The sequence below is a fragment of the Mesoplodon bidens genome (genome assembly GCF_964165515.1).
Source record: "Mesoplodon bidens genome assembly, chromosome: 2".
NCBI lineage: Eukaryota > Metazoa > Chordata > Mammalia > Artiodactyla > Ziphiidae > Mesoplodon > Mesoplodon bidens.
In genome coordinates, this window is record NC_138177.1 from 143,416,767 (window position 1) to 143,434,293 (window position 17,527).

Consider the following 17,527-nt stretch of genomic DNA (forward strand, 5'->3'; position numbering starts at 1 on the left):
AATTCTTTATATATTCTAGATATAGGTCTTCTTAGATAAATGATTTGCAAAAATTTTCTCTTGATGGTATCCTTTGAAGCACAAAAGTTCTAAATTTTTATGATTATTGTTATTGTTGCTTGTGCATCATATCTAAGATGCCTTATTACTATTATTTTTGTTTAGCACTCTTTGTGATCTAACATGAATTCTACCCTAGTTCTCTGCCAGAGCTTTAAAACTCCTCTAACTATGGTCAAACACATCAATAAATCCATCAATTCAACTGTTTTCTTGTATCTTCATTCCTCAATCAGTTTAGAATATAAATTCTTCAGTCCCAGGAAATTTTTCTTGAATTTTTCCCCTAATTTTCCCCCTCTGTTTTCTTTTGAAGCTACTATATAATATAGGAACACTGTTTCAATGAGAGGGACTTTAGTATGGTAACACTGTTAGCCTCTTTCTCTACCTCTTCTTCCCCTTCACAGGAGTGACTTATTTGATTAGTGAGTGCAGTAGAATGACCTTGGGCATGCTCAGTCTAACCTTTTCATCTCTCTCTTCATTCCAGCCTGCAGACAGCCAGTATTTTGGCATATTCTTAGTGCAGTAGACTGCACGACTAAGTCTGCCTTTTGGGGGAAATATTTCAGTTCTCGTGGATAACTTCAATTCAGAGAGCGTTAGCAAGCCATTTCTAAAACACTCTTGAGCCGTGTTCTCCAACCTAGCTTTATATCAAGGATAAAGCTGACATTTTGCTCTCTATTTTTCTGTTCCCTCTCTTTTTCTCCTCTGATTCTGAAATCAAGTGGGGAAGAGACGTGCTTTTTTAAAATTTTGGTAAACTGCACATAACAGAATTTACCATTTTAACCATTTTTAAGTGTACTGTTCAGTGGCATTAAGTATATTCACATTGTTGTGCAACTATCACTATATCATCTCTAGAACTTTTTCATCTTAAAATGAAACTCTGCACCCATGAAATAATAACTCCCCATTTCCTCCTCCTTCCAGTTCCTGGCAGCTGCCATTCTACTATCTATTTGTGAATTTGACTATTCTAGGTACTTCATGTAAGTTGAATTATACCATGTTTGTCCTTCTGTATCTGCTTTATTTCATTTAGCATAATATCTTCAAAACTCATCCATGTTATGGCATGTGTTAGAATTTCCATCTTTTTTAAGGCTGAATAATATTCCCCTGTATGCATATATCACATTTTGTTTATTCATCTGTTGATAGACTTTTGAGGTGTTTCCTCCTTTTAGCTATTGTGAATAATGCTGCTGTGAACATTGGCTTACAAATACTCTTCTAGTCCCTGCTGTAAACTCATTTGGGTATATACCAGGAAGTGGACTTGTTCAATCATTTGAGTCCTCCTAATGTATTAGCATTGCTGTGTAACAGTCCACCTCAAAAGTTAAGTGGCGCAAAGCAACAATGATTTATTATATTTTTACAATTCTATGGGATGACCAGGCAATATTTTTTTCCTCTTACCTGGGCTCACTTTTGTGGCTATATTCACTTTGTGGGTTGGTTGGAGCTAGAGGGTCTAAGATGGCTTCAATCACATGTCTAAGGCCTTGGTGGGGACAGCTAGAAGGTAGGCCTTCTCTCTGCACATAATATATCCTCATTCATAGTTTAGCTTAATCTTCTTGACATGGCAGCTGAGTCCCCAGAGAGTGAAAGCAGAAGCTGCAGGGGATCTTGACGCCTAGGCTCTAGGACTTCACGACAAATTATAGGGCAAACTTTACAAAGCTAGCCCAGATTCAAGGGGTAGGGAGAAATAGACTCCAACTCTTGTTGGGAAGATTGACCAGGTCACTGTGGGGGCCATTATTAAAATGATCAATTACACCTAATAACCTAACAACTGATCCAAAGATGAGGAACCTTGAGAAATAGGGAAGGACTGCCATTAAGGAACAAAAAGCCCTTCTGGTGAGTCTTAAATGGGGTGGCTTGCTGTTATGTTTTAACAAGCAGAGAAGCATGTGGATTTTTTTGATCTTGGTTATTTGCAAGAACTATATTGTACCATGCAGTAAGTTTTTGTTTTTGTTTCTTTTTCTTCTTCTTTTTAAAAATTTTACCTTTGGCTGCTGTGCGTGGGCTTTCTGTAGTTGTGTCATGCGGGGGCTACTCTTCGTTGTGGTGCGCGGGCTTCTCATTGCGGTGGCTTCTCTTATTGTGGAGCATGGGTTCTAGGTGCACGGGCTTCAGTACTTGTGGCTCGTGGGCTCTAGAGCGCAGGCTCAGTAGTTGTGGCACACGGGCTTAGTTGCTCCGGGGCATGTGGGATCTTCCCGGACCAGGGATCAAACCCATGTCCCCTGCATTGGCAGGTGGATTCTTAACCACTGCACCACCAGGAAAGTCCTCATCTTTTTCTTCTTTTTTTAAACAAGTTGTATGGTTAGATTTAAACTAATGCAGCTTAGGTGAGAAGGCTTTAGCTGGCTCAGGCAGGCCATATCAGCTTTACTATGTGGACTGTTTTAACTTGAGAGTTGCAGCTGGCCTAGAATTATAGGCAAAACTGAACAAGGATTTAATTTTTAATCGTTTGCTGAGCATAACAATTAATGCTTTTATGGACTTCTTAAACCAGGTCTGCAGCTTTAAACTGCAAAGATGTCTAAAGTTTCAAATGTACTGTACAGTAGTTAATGACTAAGGCTCTAGCCTTAAATTGTTAGTTCCAGGTCTAGACAGAGAGTACTAAATCTTTTTAGGTTAAAAGACGGTACTTTGTAATTACGTAACTTGTCACTACCCGTCCCCTGCCCCCCACTATATGGTCTCAAGTATTTTTGGATTTAAATACATGAGCTCTTAACTGCGGTAATTTTAGTGACTGAAAGTGGCTTCACAAAAGGTTGGTTCATTTAATTAAAGAACAAATAAAAATGAGTGGGTGGATACTTTATTATAAAGAAAATAATGCCACATTCTTGATTCTTGGGCTTGGTTTGAAAAATCTACTTCAGTCTTTTTTTTTTTTGTCCATGCCATGCAGTCTGTGGGATCTTAGTTCCCCAACTACGTGAAAGCACCGAGTCTTAACCACTGAACTGCCAGGGAATTCCGTACTTCAGTCTTTATAGTCAGTACAGGAGCAGTGTGAGGATGAAACCAAATAAAGGTAGACAAGTTGAATAAGCTAGAGGGAGAGAGGTTTTCTTAGACATCTTAGAAGAGCCCTATCCCTCCAAAAATTTACACACACACACACACACACGAATAATTGAGACCACATGGTTTGGGGGGAGGTAATGATGAGTTATATAATTACAAAGTTAGCCCCCCAAGTACCCTTTTTTGACCTATAATGATTTAGCATAGTCTAGATCTAAAAATAGCAATTTAAGATAGAACCCGAGTCGCTAATGATTTTCTCTCTATATATGGAAATGAGGTCTTGAAGGCTATATAGTATACTGTGGTATGGCTATGAGATAATGTATTTGCATATTTTTCTATATATGGACATTTGGATGATTTCCAATTTTTCTCTACCACAAATGTTGCTGCAGTGAACATTGTTGACATATGTGTGAACATTTCTATAAGATATATAGAAATGAAATCACTGGGTTGAAACATGTGCAGAGTTTACATTTTTAAGAAAATAGGTATCGCCATATTCTCCTACAAAAATACTATACCCACTGAGATTCATAAGCAAGTGTGTGAGAATACCCTGTCCCCTTGTCAGTATTGGATAGCAATACAAATTTAGCTAATTTGCTGGATGAAAAATATTTTGTTGTTTTCAGTTGATTATCTTTGATTTCTGGTAAGGTTCAGCATCATTTCATTTATTGGACATCTTGTATTCTTGAAATGTTTGTATATATTTTTAAACCTATTTTTATTAGTTTTTGTTTTTTGCTCTTATTGATTTGAAGGGACTCGTATATATTGTTATTCTTTTCTCTCAGTATGTACTTTTCTCTTTGATTTAGTTTATGATGTTTTGTTTTAGAAAAATTTTAAATTACTATATAGTGAAATCTTTCCTCCCCCCCCCCCACCACCCTTTATAGCTTCTGGATTTTGTATCTTGTTTAGCATAAATTTTCTTCATACCAATATTATAGCAATATTTTCTCATCAATACTTTTAAGACTTTTTTTTCTTTTAGCTCTGTAAGCTATGTGAATTTATATGTGTTAGGTGTAGGGTAGAGATGGCTATTTTATCTCCCTAAATGAATTATCTATTGTTTCAACATCATTTATTGAATCATAATAAAGTGTTGCAACGATATTATAAACATTGCTCTGTTTCTAGAACCTGTTTTCTTAAATTGATCTGTAGGTGTTCCTGTTCCAGTATACTCTTTAATTTTAATTGCTTTAAAATATTTATTTTTATAATTGGTAAGGCAGTTCCCCCTCATGTTTTCCCTTTTCAAAATGTTCTTGGCATTTTTTTTTTTTTGTCCATATGAATTTTAGAATCAGTATGCCAAGTTACACACAGACACACACACACACAAACTTACTGGGATTTTAAAATTGGAATTGCCTTGAATTTATAGATTAATTTGGGGGAAGAATTTATATCTTTGTAATATTGGATCTTCCCATTGCAATTGCATGGTATGACTAGTCACGTCTGTTATTTTCTCCTGTAAAATTTTCTAGTTTTCCTCATGTTGGATGAGGAACAGAATGGCTTCTGGTGCCATGCTACTTGGGTTCAATCCCTGCTAAGCTTGGGGAAATAAAAATCCTTTATTTTGTGTGTGTGTGTGTGTGTGCGTGCGTGTGTGCTTTAGTTTCCTCATCCATAAAATGGGAATAATAACTCATTAGGGTTATTATGAAGATTAAATGGGTTAAGACATATAAGTTAATACACTTAAAATGTGAGGTGTTATTATTAGGTATATATTTACAGTTTCTTTTGCTTTTGTGAATAGGATCTTTTATTTAAATCTCATTTTATTTAATTGGTTACTTTTGGTGTATAGGAAATTCATGATTTTCGTTCATGGTTCTTGATTTGGATGCTTTGCTGAAGTCTTCATACTATGCTAATACATATATATTTTAAATTCTCTTGCATTCTCTAGGTAATCGTATATTTTTGCAATGAATTGTTTTAGCTTTCAGTATCTTTGCCGTATAAATCTATTTTATTTATTTATATTGTGGATCTATTTTCATTTGCTAGGACTTCAAATACAGTGCTGAATAGAAGTGATGATGAAGAGCATTTTGTCCATAACTATCTTTAAATGGATTTGATGATTTTATAGAAGTTAACTCTCTGTAAAGCTAAGGGGTGTGTGTATGTGTGTGTTTGTGTGTGTGTTCTTAATTTGTTGTGGAGTGGGTTTTGGGTTTTCATTAAATTATTTTTGTTATACAAATAAGTGATTGTATTTTTATTACAAAAGATTGAAAAGCATGTAGAAATTATAGAGTAAAGCATGAAAGGTCTTGTATCTTGCTCTACTTTTATTCCTCTCTCCAGATGTATATATTTCTGTTACATTTGGTTTGTATCCTTTTCGTTCTTTTGCTATACCTTTATGTACATTTAGTGTGTATATGTGTGCACATAATTTTATTTTATAAAACTACTTGATATTTTGTTTCATTTAGCAGATATTAAGTACCTATCATGTATCAGGCCCCCTTTAGGCATTAACATTCTTTTGTTCATTCAACAGATATTTCTTAAATGTTTCCTAAGTGCCAGGCAATGTCTTAGGTGCTGGGAATATAGCTATGAAGAAAAAGAAAAGCCCTGCCCTCAGAGCTAACTTTCTAAAGGTGCAGACAGAAAAATTAAAAAAAAAACCCCCAAAACAAAAACAAATGATGATAAATAGTGTGAAAAAAGTTAAAACAGGATAAAAGAGGATAGGGATGGACTGGGGTGCAATATTAGATAGTGCGTCAGAGAAAGCGTGTTTGAAAAGGGGACATTTTAGCAAAGACTTGAAAGAGATGGAGCAGATGTTCAAGAAAGAACAATACGTTTTGGTCAGAGCAAAGAGAATGAGGGAAGAGTAGGAAAGAAGTTTGGAGAAGTGGTGGGGCGCCAGATTATGTGGAGCTTTCTAGGCCCTGGTAAGGATTTTGGATTTTATTCCAAGTATGATGGGAAGCCATTGATGGTTTTTGAAAAGAGAAATGGCCTTGTATTAGTTTGTTAGGGCTGCCATAACAAAATACCAAAGTGACTTAAACTACAGAAATTTATTTTCTTACACTTCTGGAGGTTAGAAGTCCAAGATAAAGCTGTCAGTAGGTTTGGTTTCTTCTGAGGCCTCTCCCTTTGGCTTGCAGTTGACGGTCTCCTTGCTGTCTCCCCATCTGCTCTTTGATCTGTGTGTGGGCATGTCCAGTGTCTGTGTCCAAATTTCCTCCTCTTAATCAGGACACCAGTCAGATTAGACTAGGGCCCACCCTAATGGCCTCATTTTAACTTAATCACATCTTTAAAGACCTTATTTCTAAATACAGTCACATTCTGAGGTTAAGACTTTTTACATAAGACTTTTGGAGGAACACAAGTTAGCCCATAATACACCTGATCTGCTTTATTCAGGCTGCTAAGGACAGACTTGAGGTATGTGTGTGGGGTGGGAGTGGGGAGTGTAGGCTTTTTTTCAGACTTTCTTGGGAAGAACTAATACCTTGTCTATTAATACCTTGTCTACTAATACCTTGTTCTATTTTCTATTTTCTCCATTAATCTGATTAAATTTGCATGTTTTCTAATAATTTCTAAAAACTTCTGGTCTGCATAATGGCATCGTTTTCTTTCTTTTATTGAAGTATAGTTGATTTACATTACTGTGTTAGTTTCAGGTATACAGCAACGTGATTCAGTTATATATATATAAATATATATTTTTCAGATTCTTTTTCATTACTATAAGATATTGAATATAGTTCCCTTTGCTATACATAAATCCTTGTTGTTTATCTATTTTGTATATAGTGGTGTGTATCTTTTAATCCCATACTACTAACTTATTTCTCCCCACCCTCACTTTCCCCTTTGGTAACCATAAGTTTGTTTTTTACGTCTGTGAGTCTGTTTCTGTTTTGTAAATAAATTCATTTGTATTAGATTCCACATATAAGTGATATAATATTTGTCTTTCTCTCCCTGACTTACTTCACTCAGTATGGTAATCTCTAGGTCCATCCATGTTGCTGCAGATGGCAATATTTCATTCTTTTTTTATGGCTAAGTAATATTTCACTGTGTGTGTGTGTATGTGTGCATGTGTGTGTAACATCTTGTTTATCCATTCATCTGCTGATGGACACTTAGGTTGCTTCCATGTCTTGGCTATTATAAATAGTACTGCTATGAACATTGGTGTGCATGTATCTTTCCAAATTAGAGTTTTCATTTTTTCTGGATATATGCCCAGGAGTAGGATTGCTGGATCATATGGTAACTGTGTTTTTAGTTTTTTTAAGGAACCTTCATACTGTTTTCCATAGTGGCTGCACCAATTTACATTCCCACCAACAGTGTAGGAGGGTTCCTTTTTCTCCACACCCTCTCTAGCATTTATTATTTGTAGACTTTTTGATGATAGCCATTCTGACTGGTGTGAGATGGTACCTCATTGTAGTTTTGATTTGCATTTCTCTAATAATTAATGATATTGAGCATCTTTTCATGTATCTGTTGGCCACCTGTACATTTTCTTTGGAGAAATGTCTATTTAGGTTTTCTGACCATTTTTTGATTGAGTTGTTTGTTTTTTTGATATTGAGTTATATGAGCTGTTTGTACATTTTGGAAATTAACCCCTTGTTGGTTGTATCATTTGCAGATATTTTCTTCCATTCTGTAGGTTGTCTTTTCGTCTTGTTTATGGTTTCCTATGCTGACATTTTCTAAGTCTGTTGTGATTTTGTTCTCAAACAAAACCAAAACAAAAAATAACCATAACATTTTTTTTCTGTTTTTTAAATGTGATTTTTTATATGGGAAGGAGATAAATCCATGTGTTTTGTCTTCCATCTTGACTCATAGGCTCCTTTTCTTGTTGCATGTTATTTTTTATAGTTTCTGCTAGAAAACTTTTTTTTTCCCATCTTCAATGCTCAGCTTAAGTGTACCTTATCTCAGAAGCCTTCCCTGACTGCTTCCTTCTTTCTAACATCCTGTGTTTACCTCTGTCATTCTGTATTGTACTGGCTTTATTGTATTGTATTAGACAGTGAGTGCCTGAGGATGAATAACGTGATTTTATTCTCTTTACCCTTAATGTATCTTATACACTTCAGGCTGCTAAGTAAATGTTTATTGACTAACACACTGAAGAATGAGTATAAATGCGAGAAGTTTGTCATAGATATTCAGTCATCAAACTGGCACAACAGTTTTACTAATTAGGATAGTCATGCTTACAGCGGTGCTACTAGTCTGTGGGATTTACTTTTCTTAGAGATGTAGCCATTTTCTTAGTTCATAAAAGCATCTTTGGAGACTGGTATAAAATATCAAATACATTGTACCAAAAGGAATCAACAGAGTTTAAATATAATGAGATTTTGATTCAATATTTAAGCTGATATGACTGCTCTGTATATTGAGTGATATGTCTCTTTTAGGGTAGGTCTTCTGGTGTGGTAGAATGTTTATTAAATACTTATAAGCTAAAAAAAAATAGTAAGGGAGGCTGGGTGGTGGGTTTGTTGTCTATGTTTAACTTCTAAAATTTAGTTTTTGAATAGGTAAATATATTTTCATAGTTCAAAATTAAAAATACAAACAAGGTAGATTCCCTGTATTTAGAAAATACAAACAGGGAAGCATCTCTCTCATCGTTTCCCTGTAGATACTTGGAAACTGATAAGCTTTTGAGGTTCTCCTCCTCACAATCAACCAGTTTTCATTAGTTTAAAAAGTGTTGTGTGTGTACTTGGATTTTTAAAATAATTCTGCTAAGCTGATCACTTGTGTTGGTGTAGTATAATGAATGGCTGACTCAAATGTTTTGTGATTTTTTTTTCTCTTTTTTTTTTTTTAGATACATCAAATTACGAAATGGCTTGCAGGCACTTTTGATTTCAGACCTAAGTAATATGGAAGGTAAAATGGGTGATGCAACAGATGATGAAGAGGAAGAAGAAGAGGAGGAAGAAGAAGAAGAAGATGATGACGACGATGATGAGGATTCTGGAGCGGAAATAGAAGATGATGATGAAGAGGGTTTTGATGATGAAGATGAGTTTGATGATGATGATGATGGACATGATGATGATGATCTTGATACTGAGGATAATGAATTGGAAGAAATAGAAGAGAGGGCAGAAGCTAGAAAGAAAACCACTGAAAAACAGGTGTGAATCATGTCTTATATCTTTTTCTAATTTGGGAATTCTTTGGGATAAGTTCCAAACTTATGTTTTATCTCTTAATGGCCAAAAGGAAATATATATCTTTTGATCTTAGTAAAGGTATATTTATTCTGTATAAAGATTACGTTTAAAAAATGTTTTGCTCTAATTATAAAAGTGACAAATGCTTATTATAGAAGCTAATGGAAAATAAAGAAAAACAAAAATATAAAAGTTGCCCGTAACCATAACTCTTAGAGGTAATCACTTACCAGTATTTGACTGCGTTATATGTTTTAAAAACAAATGCCTGGAGGTGAGGATCCACATAATTCTTAGCCTGGGATAGAGGAATAAGAGAGAGTATCACCCTTGGAGAGACTGGAAAAAGCATAAGAAAAGAACAAGGCTAGCGTAGAGTCCTCACCTGGGCCTAGGGTTCTAAGAGTCCTCATATGAGTCATTTCTGTCTTTGTAATTGAATGTGATTTATCTCTTTTTATGAGGAAGCACCAGAGGTTTGAATAAATAATAAGTAAATTGGAAGAAATGAAATAGAAATGGGGAGTTGAGCTTAGTTAGTGAAACATATAATAACAATAGGTGAATAGGTAAATAGGGCTTGATAGAGGTAATTTTCCTCTCTGGATATTTTTTGAAGAATGCTTCCATTTTGCAGTAGGAAGTACCTATATTGGAGGATAATATTCTGGAGCTATTATAGTGGAATTGATCAGCAAATGTTTGTTAAAGCTAGTATCTTGAATATTGATAATGCATTCAACATGGTACAGGCCTCAAAGAATGAATTAAAGTTCAGATTATTAACACTAAAATCTAAAGGTCATATGTATAATACTATAAAGTCAGCTCTCAAAGTGTGAAGATGTGAGATTTAAGTAGTAGATACGGCCTAAATAAATTCTTTGATAGATACTCTTTCTGGAAAAAATTATTATTTTTTTAAAGAAGATTGTGGCAATTCTTTCACTGAGGTGTTGGAGGGATTGAGTCATGTTTAAAGAAGCTATTTGCCCTTGCTATTCAGATTGTGAGTGATGCCTGTTTTGGGAGAGCAAGATAGGTCAAGTGGTTTTAGCTTGGAAAGCTTTAGGGATGAAAACCAAAACACTGGGGAGAAAAAAAAATATATATATATGCTACTTGATAGTCTATAGTAAGGTCTTTGTAAGTAAATTGGGAATTAATAAATTCACTTTTAATTTAAAATAGATCTAGTAATTCCAAATAGAGGAATAATAGAAGGGAAGAAATGATAAAAGTCAGAAATGGAAAGAGCATTGACAGTCAGGAAACCTGAATTTTAATTCTGAATCTGTCACTATCTTTCTGAATGATCTTAGGCCTTTTCATTTTCTCATTTTTTTCTCATTTCTAAAACAAGAGAATTAGGTTACATAAATTTTAAAGTCCATTTTAGCTCCAAAACTTACTGTGTTATAACTTCATAACTGAATATTCCTTGTCTGTAAATTTCTTTCTATATGTCTGTCTGTGTATTTGTAGCTTTTCCTGTGTTTTGGACTTCTTTATACCTTCTATCAACTGATAAGCAAAACTCTAGGATTAAATTAAGAATTGTTTTGACAGCCAATTTTATTGTCAAGATATAATAAAATATCTTAGATTTATACAGAAATTGTGAACCTCTTTGACAAATGAAGATGTGCATCCAGTATTTTGGGTACCCCTTTTAACCTTGCTTAAGTGCATCAAACTCCAAATGTTACCTCGTCTAGAAGCAGCAAGGTCACATTCTAAAGATCATATAAAAATTGGCTTAGATGCTGCCTTTCTTTTCTGAGAACTTGGTATGATATATTCCCTCATAAGATATTGATAGGTAATTCTCTGGATATTAGAAAGGAATGGAGGAACCTAATGCAATTTGAAGAAGAGATCGAACTGTTTAGATTCAGATGCAGCGGGTACACGAGTGAAAGGCTTTCCTTTGATCCCATGATCTGGGAAAATGATTTATATTCATTGAATGAATAAATGCCTACAAAAGGGAAATAACGTAGATAGTCTAGGTAAGAGGTGGCTTAAGAGTAGTATAGGGTTTGCAGCGGTTTTATGATTTTTTGTTTGAAAAATGTGAAATGTGTTCAAGATAAATATGCAAATTTATAAGGGTAGTGGGAAGAAAAAATTTTGAGGTTTTTGGAAAACTTTTACCTAATTAGGAAGTTAACTACTCTTTTGAGTTATCATTTTTATCCCCTCTATTTTCTTCCTCTCAAAAGGAAATTGTTCTTGATCTGAAAGCTTTAATAAATTAACAAGATTGGAATTTAAGTATGATATATGCTGAATTATGATTTGTTTAGGCCTTAAGTCAATTCTCAAGTATGAATTTTTCAAGTATGAATTTCTTGGGTAGATAATTCTCAAGTATGAATTTCTTTTCTAGCAATCACAGAGCCTGTTTTTGCTGTTGTCAAAGCTGACTGATAGACTGTGGTTTAAGTCAACTTATACAAAAATGTCTTCAACCCTGCTGGTCGAGACAAGAAAACTTTATGGGGTAGTTGGAGCTGAAAGCAGGTTAGGCCTCTATTAAACATCACAGAACAGGTTAGACTGTGCCTTGAAGAAGTGGATATTCCCTCATGTTGTAACTGAGTTTATGTGTCTAAGTCTTAAGTATGGGATTTATGGTATCAAGTGAGACTATTTGGTTCTTCCAAAAATGTACTTTTTTTTTTTCTCCCCTGACACATGGTTAAACTTTATACCAGGTGTATGCTATTTTTTAAAAACCCTCTAAGAGGATAACCATTTATCAAAACAATCTTGTGTCATCAAATCTGTTAGCCCTTTAAAATGGACATTTGTAAAATTTGGGAAAGTTAATAATTCAACTTTCTATCCTCAAGGATTCAAATTGACTATCTCTCCCCTTTTGTATCTTTTAACTTATAATGATATAATGGTATGCCCTGATCATTTTAAATGCAGAATTTGGTATGCCTCCTGACCATCTATTTTGTTGGAAACTGATTTTCCCAAGGTATTGGGAGAATATCAACCCATAAGTATTCTATATATCTTCAATAAGAAGTGAAGAACTAAAAAGCCTCTTTAAAGTTTAGTTCTGTAGTTTTTTAATAGTTAAAGATTTTCTTTCTTAACCATTTATTTATTTTCTTTGTTAGATGTTTTCCTGACTTGTTATTTTATGCCCTGTTTTAATAGAAACAAGATTTTCTGAGCAACATATTGAGAAATTTCCATCTAGTAACTGAGTTACTGAACACAGAGAGCCTTTAATTGCTTAGAGATCTTTAGACAGAATCTACTCAGGTATATTACTTCTGCAGATTTCTGAAATCTGATAAATCAGAAACAAACTTGGTCCAGAACTTTGAAATGCTGACACAAAATAATACTTGGGTGGGCTGGCCAGTCCCCCTTCGCTTTTTTCTGTCTGTTTCTGCTTTTTTCCTTAGGTCTGCACCTCTTCAGCATTTGGCAGGATGGCAAGAGGAGGAGCAGCAGGGTGAAACTGACACAGTTCTGGTGAGTTTCACTTTGCTGCTCCTCCTGATTCTCAGGGAAAGAATTTTGTTACTTTCTGTTGGAAAAAGTCCATCTCCAAGTGAATCTTTAAAATGAGATGATAATATTATTCCTTTAGGATTGACTCACTGTTTATTTGTATGTGTTCTACTTACTCCAGTCTGCAGCGGCTCTTTGTGTTGGAGTTGGGAGTTTTGCTGATCCGGATGACCTGCCGGGGCTGGCACACTTTTTGGAGCACAGTAAGATCTTTGTAAAATATCATTCCCGGGTGTGTTTTTCCCTCTAAATTTGTATGTAATGATTTCAAAGATAAGTAACTGGTTTGGTAGAATTATAATTTGTTTAATAAGAGAAAAACTAAGAAAAAATGTTAGTGGATATCATAGGGGAAGATTTAATTTTAATCTCCTTGAGTGCACTTATTTTGAGGATTAGAGTGAAACCACTTAGAAAACTACTTTAAAATGTAGGTTTTATTATTCAGGTACAGGAAGCCCAACAAATCAGGAGAAAATTTCTAACCTCTAGGAATTTAGGCTATAGCCTTGGGAGGGGCAGTCTCTTCCAGGGCTGCAAGGCCTCAAGATGTCAAAGCATCAGAAATACAGAAAATAAAAAGGCATGATTAATATCAAAATAAAACAGAAAATCTTCAGTTTAATTATGAATGTACCCAAGTAAAACCTTTGTGAATGCTATACAGTTATGATACTTGAATTACTCATTTTTTGTGTGTTCTGGTTTTATAAGCTATTCAATACTTGAGGGTAAAGTTCTCATGAGATTTTATAGTAGAAATTAATCTGCTTATATGTCTGTGTTTACATTTTAACCTTTTCACAAATAAATTATGTATTTCTTTCATTAAAAATAAAATGTTTAGGCTTTGAGAATAAAAGTAATATATGAACATTTTAGAAAATTACAAAAACAGAAGTGTAATGAAGAAAGTATTATCCAGACGTAACCATTGTTCATGTGTTGGCATATTTTCTTCTTCTTTTTTTTTTTTTCCTGCACATGAGAAATTTCATCCTTGTTAATAAAAACATTGTCTGTATCTTTGTGTTCTGTGACTTTGTGTTCTTTCCACTTAGTGGTATTCATGGGTAGTTTGAAATATCCAGATGAGAATGGGTTTGACGCCTTCCTGAAGAAACATGGGGGTAGTGATAATGCTTCAACTGATTGTGAACGTACAGTCTTTCAGTTTGATGTCCAGAGGAAGTACTTCAAAGAAGCCCTGGATAGGTAATTAACTCAAAATGTATTTTTATTTTGATTATCTAATGCCACCTTACAATTGGAAATATTGGGCATTGTTCTATGGTATTTCTTTTCGAGCAGTGTTCTAATTCTGTAGAATTGTCACAATAGTTTATCTGGAGAAAAGAGCAAATTATAAATAAGCCTTGGCTCTTGTTTTGTAATCCTTAGTCTTTGTTTTAAAGATTAAACTGAAGCCCTTTAAACACCTTTTGAGTTTTGTACATAACATAGTCTCTATTGACTCATTATTGCAATTGTTATTTTCTAATTTAGTAGAAAATATGGAAAAACAGAGAAGCAAAAAGAGATAAGATTGCTCCCAATTTCATAATCTAGAGTTAACCGTGATTGATATTTTGGATTATAGCTACCTATACTCGTAATGTATATGGGATCAGCTTGTTCATATCTTTTCATATTTTTAAATAAGGTATATCACTTTTACATATAATTTTATAATTTATAAAGCATGATTTTAAGTGATTGTGTATGATTCATATTATATAGAAGTACCATAATTTGTTCAGCCAGTCACATATTATTGGACGTTGAATTGTTTCCAGTTTTCTAGTATTGTAATGCTATGATGAATATCCTAATCTTTGTGTACATCCTTAATTATTTCTTTTAAGTTCTAAGGAGTGAAATTTCTCAGTCTATTTTCGTGAATATTTTGAAAGCTTTTTTTTTTTTTTTTTACGGTACACGGGCCTCTGACTGTTGTGGCCTCTCCCGTTGCGGAGCACAGGCTCCAGACGCGCAGGCTCAGTGGCCATGGCTCACGGGCCCAGCCACTCCGTGGCATGTGGGATCTTCCCAGACCGGGGCACGAACCTGTGTCCCCTGCATCGGCAGGCGGACTCTCAACCACTGCGCCACCAGGGAAGCCCTAAAGCTTTTTTAAAAGAACTTTTGATACTCACTGCAAAATTGTCTTCTAGAAAGTTTATGTCAGGGCATTAGTAGAGCTTTGCTATCACAAGGTTGTAAACCAAAGCCTATGCTGGAAAAAAAGGAGTCACTTTATACCAAAGTCTAGATAAATGTAAGATTGAAATATAAAAAAAAGAAATCTCAAGTTTGACCAGTATAATGTAAGCCCTGAGGGTAGAAATTTTGGACTATTTTTTGTTGATATATCTCCAGCATCAAGAGTTTGGCAGATACTTGTTATTTCTTGAATGAATTAACAGTTTTTCTTTAATAGAAAAAAATACCATAAAATCAAAACAGAAATGGCAAAAAAAAATCTCAAAACATGACAAAGGTCCAGTTTTCTTAAAGAAATTGTCTCATCCATTAAGAGATTAATTTGACCCTGAGAAAACTTTTAGGTAAATTCCTGTAAGTTGAAAGCATATGCCATTATTTTCAATGAAATAAATATTTTATGTGTTCTTTTTTTTTTTTGTGGTACGCGGGCCTCTCACTGTTGTGGCCTCTCCCGTTGTGGAGCACAGGCTCCGGACGCGCAGGCTCAGCAGCCATGGCTCACGGGCCCAGCCTCTCCGCGGCATGTGGGATCATCCCGGATCGGGGCACGAACCCGTGTCCCCTGCATCAGCAGGCGGACTCTCAACCACTGTGCCACCAGGGAAACCCCTTTATGTGTTCTTGAACCCCCAAATTAACAACTTTTTTTCCTAAAACAATGCCAAAATTCCATTAAAATTGATACAATTAGTTTGATGACAATATTTATAATAGGATACAACTTAGTGGTTTTTCTTCATTAATTTAAAATATGGCTGTCTACTTGCATTCAGTGAACTGGTTTTTAGCTCTTTTTTAATCATATACTTAAGGACATGCTCATAGCACATATATTTGATCTCAGTGTTTCTCTAATTAAAAATTTAATTCCCAAATAACAAACGAAAGAATAGAGACAAAAGAAATTAACAAAGGCAATGCAAATGATGCCCAAATTTATCTTTTCTATACACTTAGAAAATTAGGAATACTCTGGGACTTCCCTGGCTGTCCAGTGGTTAAGACTCCACGCTTCCACTTCAGGCGGTGCAGGTTCAATCCCTGGTTGGGGAACTAAGATCCCACATGCCACACAGCCAAAAAGAAAAAAAAAAGCCATGAGAAAATTAGGAGTACTTTTAGGATGACTGCATGTTTGCTCTTGTTTCAAAGTTTTCAGCTTCCCAGTTTCACAACATCGAAACAGGTCTTTATGTGTGAAGAAAGCTTAAGCAGTAGACAAGTTGAATTCTCATGACTTTATATTTGGTTATATCCAAATATAAAGAAGGAAAAAATCTACTTCATTGGAAAAAAGAATAGGCTAGGGATATGTTGAATAAATTCTGACCACCTCAGAGATGACGAAACTTGGTATAAAGTGTAGTTAGAGAACTTGTTTCATTTCTTCTTAAGAAGTTCTATGTATTTGAAATTTAAGGACTACTTCAGGAAATCAAAAGATATTTGCACATTTATTATAGATTATTTCTACTTAAAAGAAAAAGAACCTATCAGAATTAATAAGAAGAATGCTACTGCTTAATAGGAGAAATAAATAAGAATATCAGACCATGAATTCATGCCATAAATGGTAGATAGTGGTAGAGCATTAAGCATTGCATATACTATAATAAATATGAAAATATTACACTTCTACAGTTAGTAAGGAATAAAAAGTCTTTGGATCATTTTCAAAGGACTTTTGTATAGCGTGGATTAAGTGCCAGTATTTTTTAATAAGTCAGTAAAATCCAGTTCCCTCACAGGTCACGTTGTTTATCAGTATCTTGAATCATTTAAATAAAAAGTTGAGGAGATGACTGAATTTTTACTCTAGTAAGTAAATGAGAATGGAAGCTGCTTTTGCCCTGGTGGCATTTGCTAATTTCAGTAAATTTGAACTTTGGTTTATCAGTATTTCAGGGCAAGAGCAAGAATTATCAAAGCCCAGGATGTTCATATGGTGGGATGTCTAACAGGATGCCCTTCTCATGATAAACTGGGACTCCAGAGGCATCACCCTCAGGGTGAAGAAATGGATTAGCCATCCTGAGGAATTACAGCCTGCTTTCAAAATGCCTGAGTTGTCTAGCAAACCTTAAGCCTTGATTGTGATTTAACATGGTCCAGAACTGGTAGTGTTCTGTCATGCCCAAAAGAAGCAAACACAAATCCTCTCAAAAGGAAAATACCTTTATTTTATGCTTTACATTACTCCTATAAACAGTTTTTCAAGTAGAGTGACCAGCATTCAGTCACACATAAGCAGGCACACGACAAAACAAGACAACATGAATGAGAACAGAAAACAGAAAAAGACTTTTAATGCCTTAGAAATCTTAGAGATTGGAATGTACAATTACAAAAACGATTCAATTTTAAAGAAATAAGGGACAAGTTTG

At 34.7% G+C, this 17,527-nt stretch overlaps 1 protein-coding gene across 5 annotated transcripts in view; it reads left to right on the plus strand.

Annotated features, from left to right (window-relative positions):
• NRDC (nardilysin convertase) overlaps positions 1 to 17,527 on the plus strand; it is a gene marked incomplete at its 5' end in the record, with an annotated part of 92,072 nt that overhangs the window by 13,279 nt on the left and 61,266 nt on the right. For 3 of the 5 annotated variants that reach the window (XM_081224120.1, XM_081224117.1, XM_081224118.1), the window contains 5 exons: positions 9,026 to 9,338; positions 11,770 to 11,903; positions 12,809 to 12,878; positions 13,039 to 13,120; positions 13,979 to 14,132. In XM_081224120.1, the coding sequence (XP_081080246.1) occupies positions 9,026 to 9,338; positions 11,770 to 11,903; positions 12,809 to 12,878; positions 13,039 to 13,120; positions 13,979 to 14,132 (753 nt within the window). The remainder of the gene's footprint in view (positions 1 to 9,025; positions 9,339 to 11,769; positions 11,904 to 12,808; positions 12,879 to 13,038; positions 13,121 to 13,978; positions 14,133 to 17,527) is intronic. The other 2 variants (XM_081224119.1, XM_081224121.1) reach the window with 1 other exon arrangement.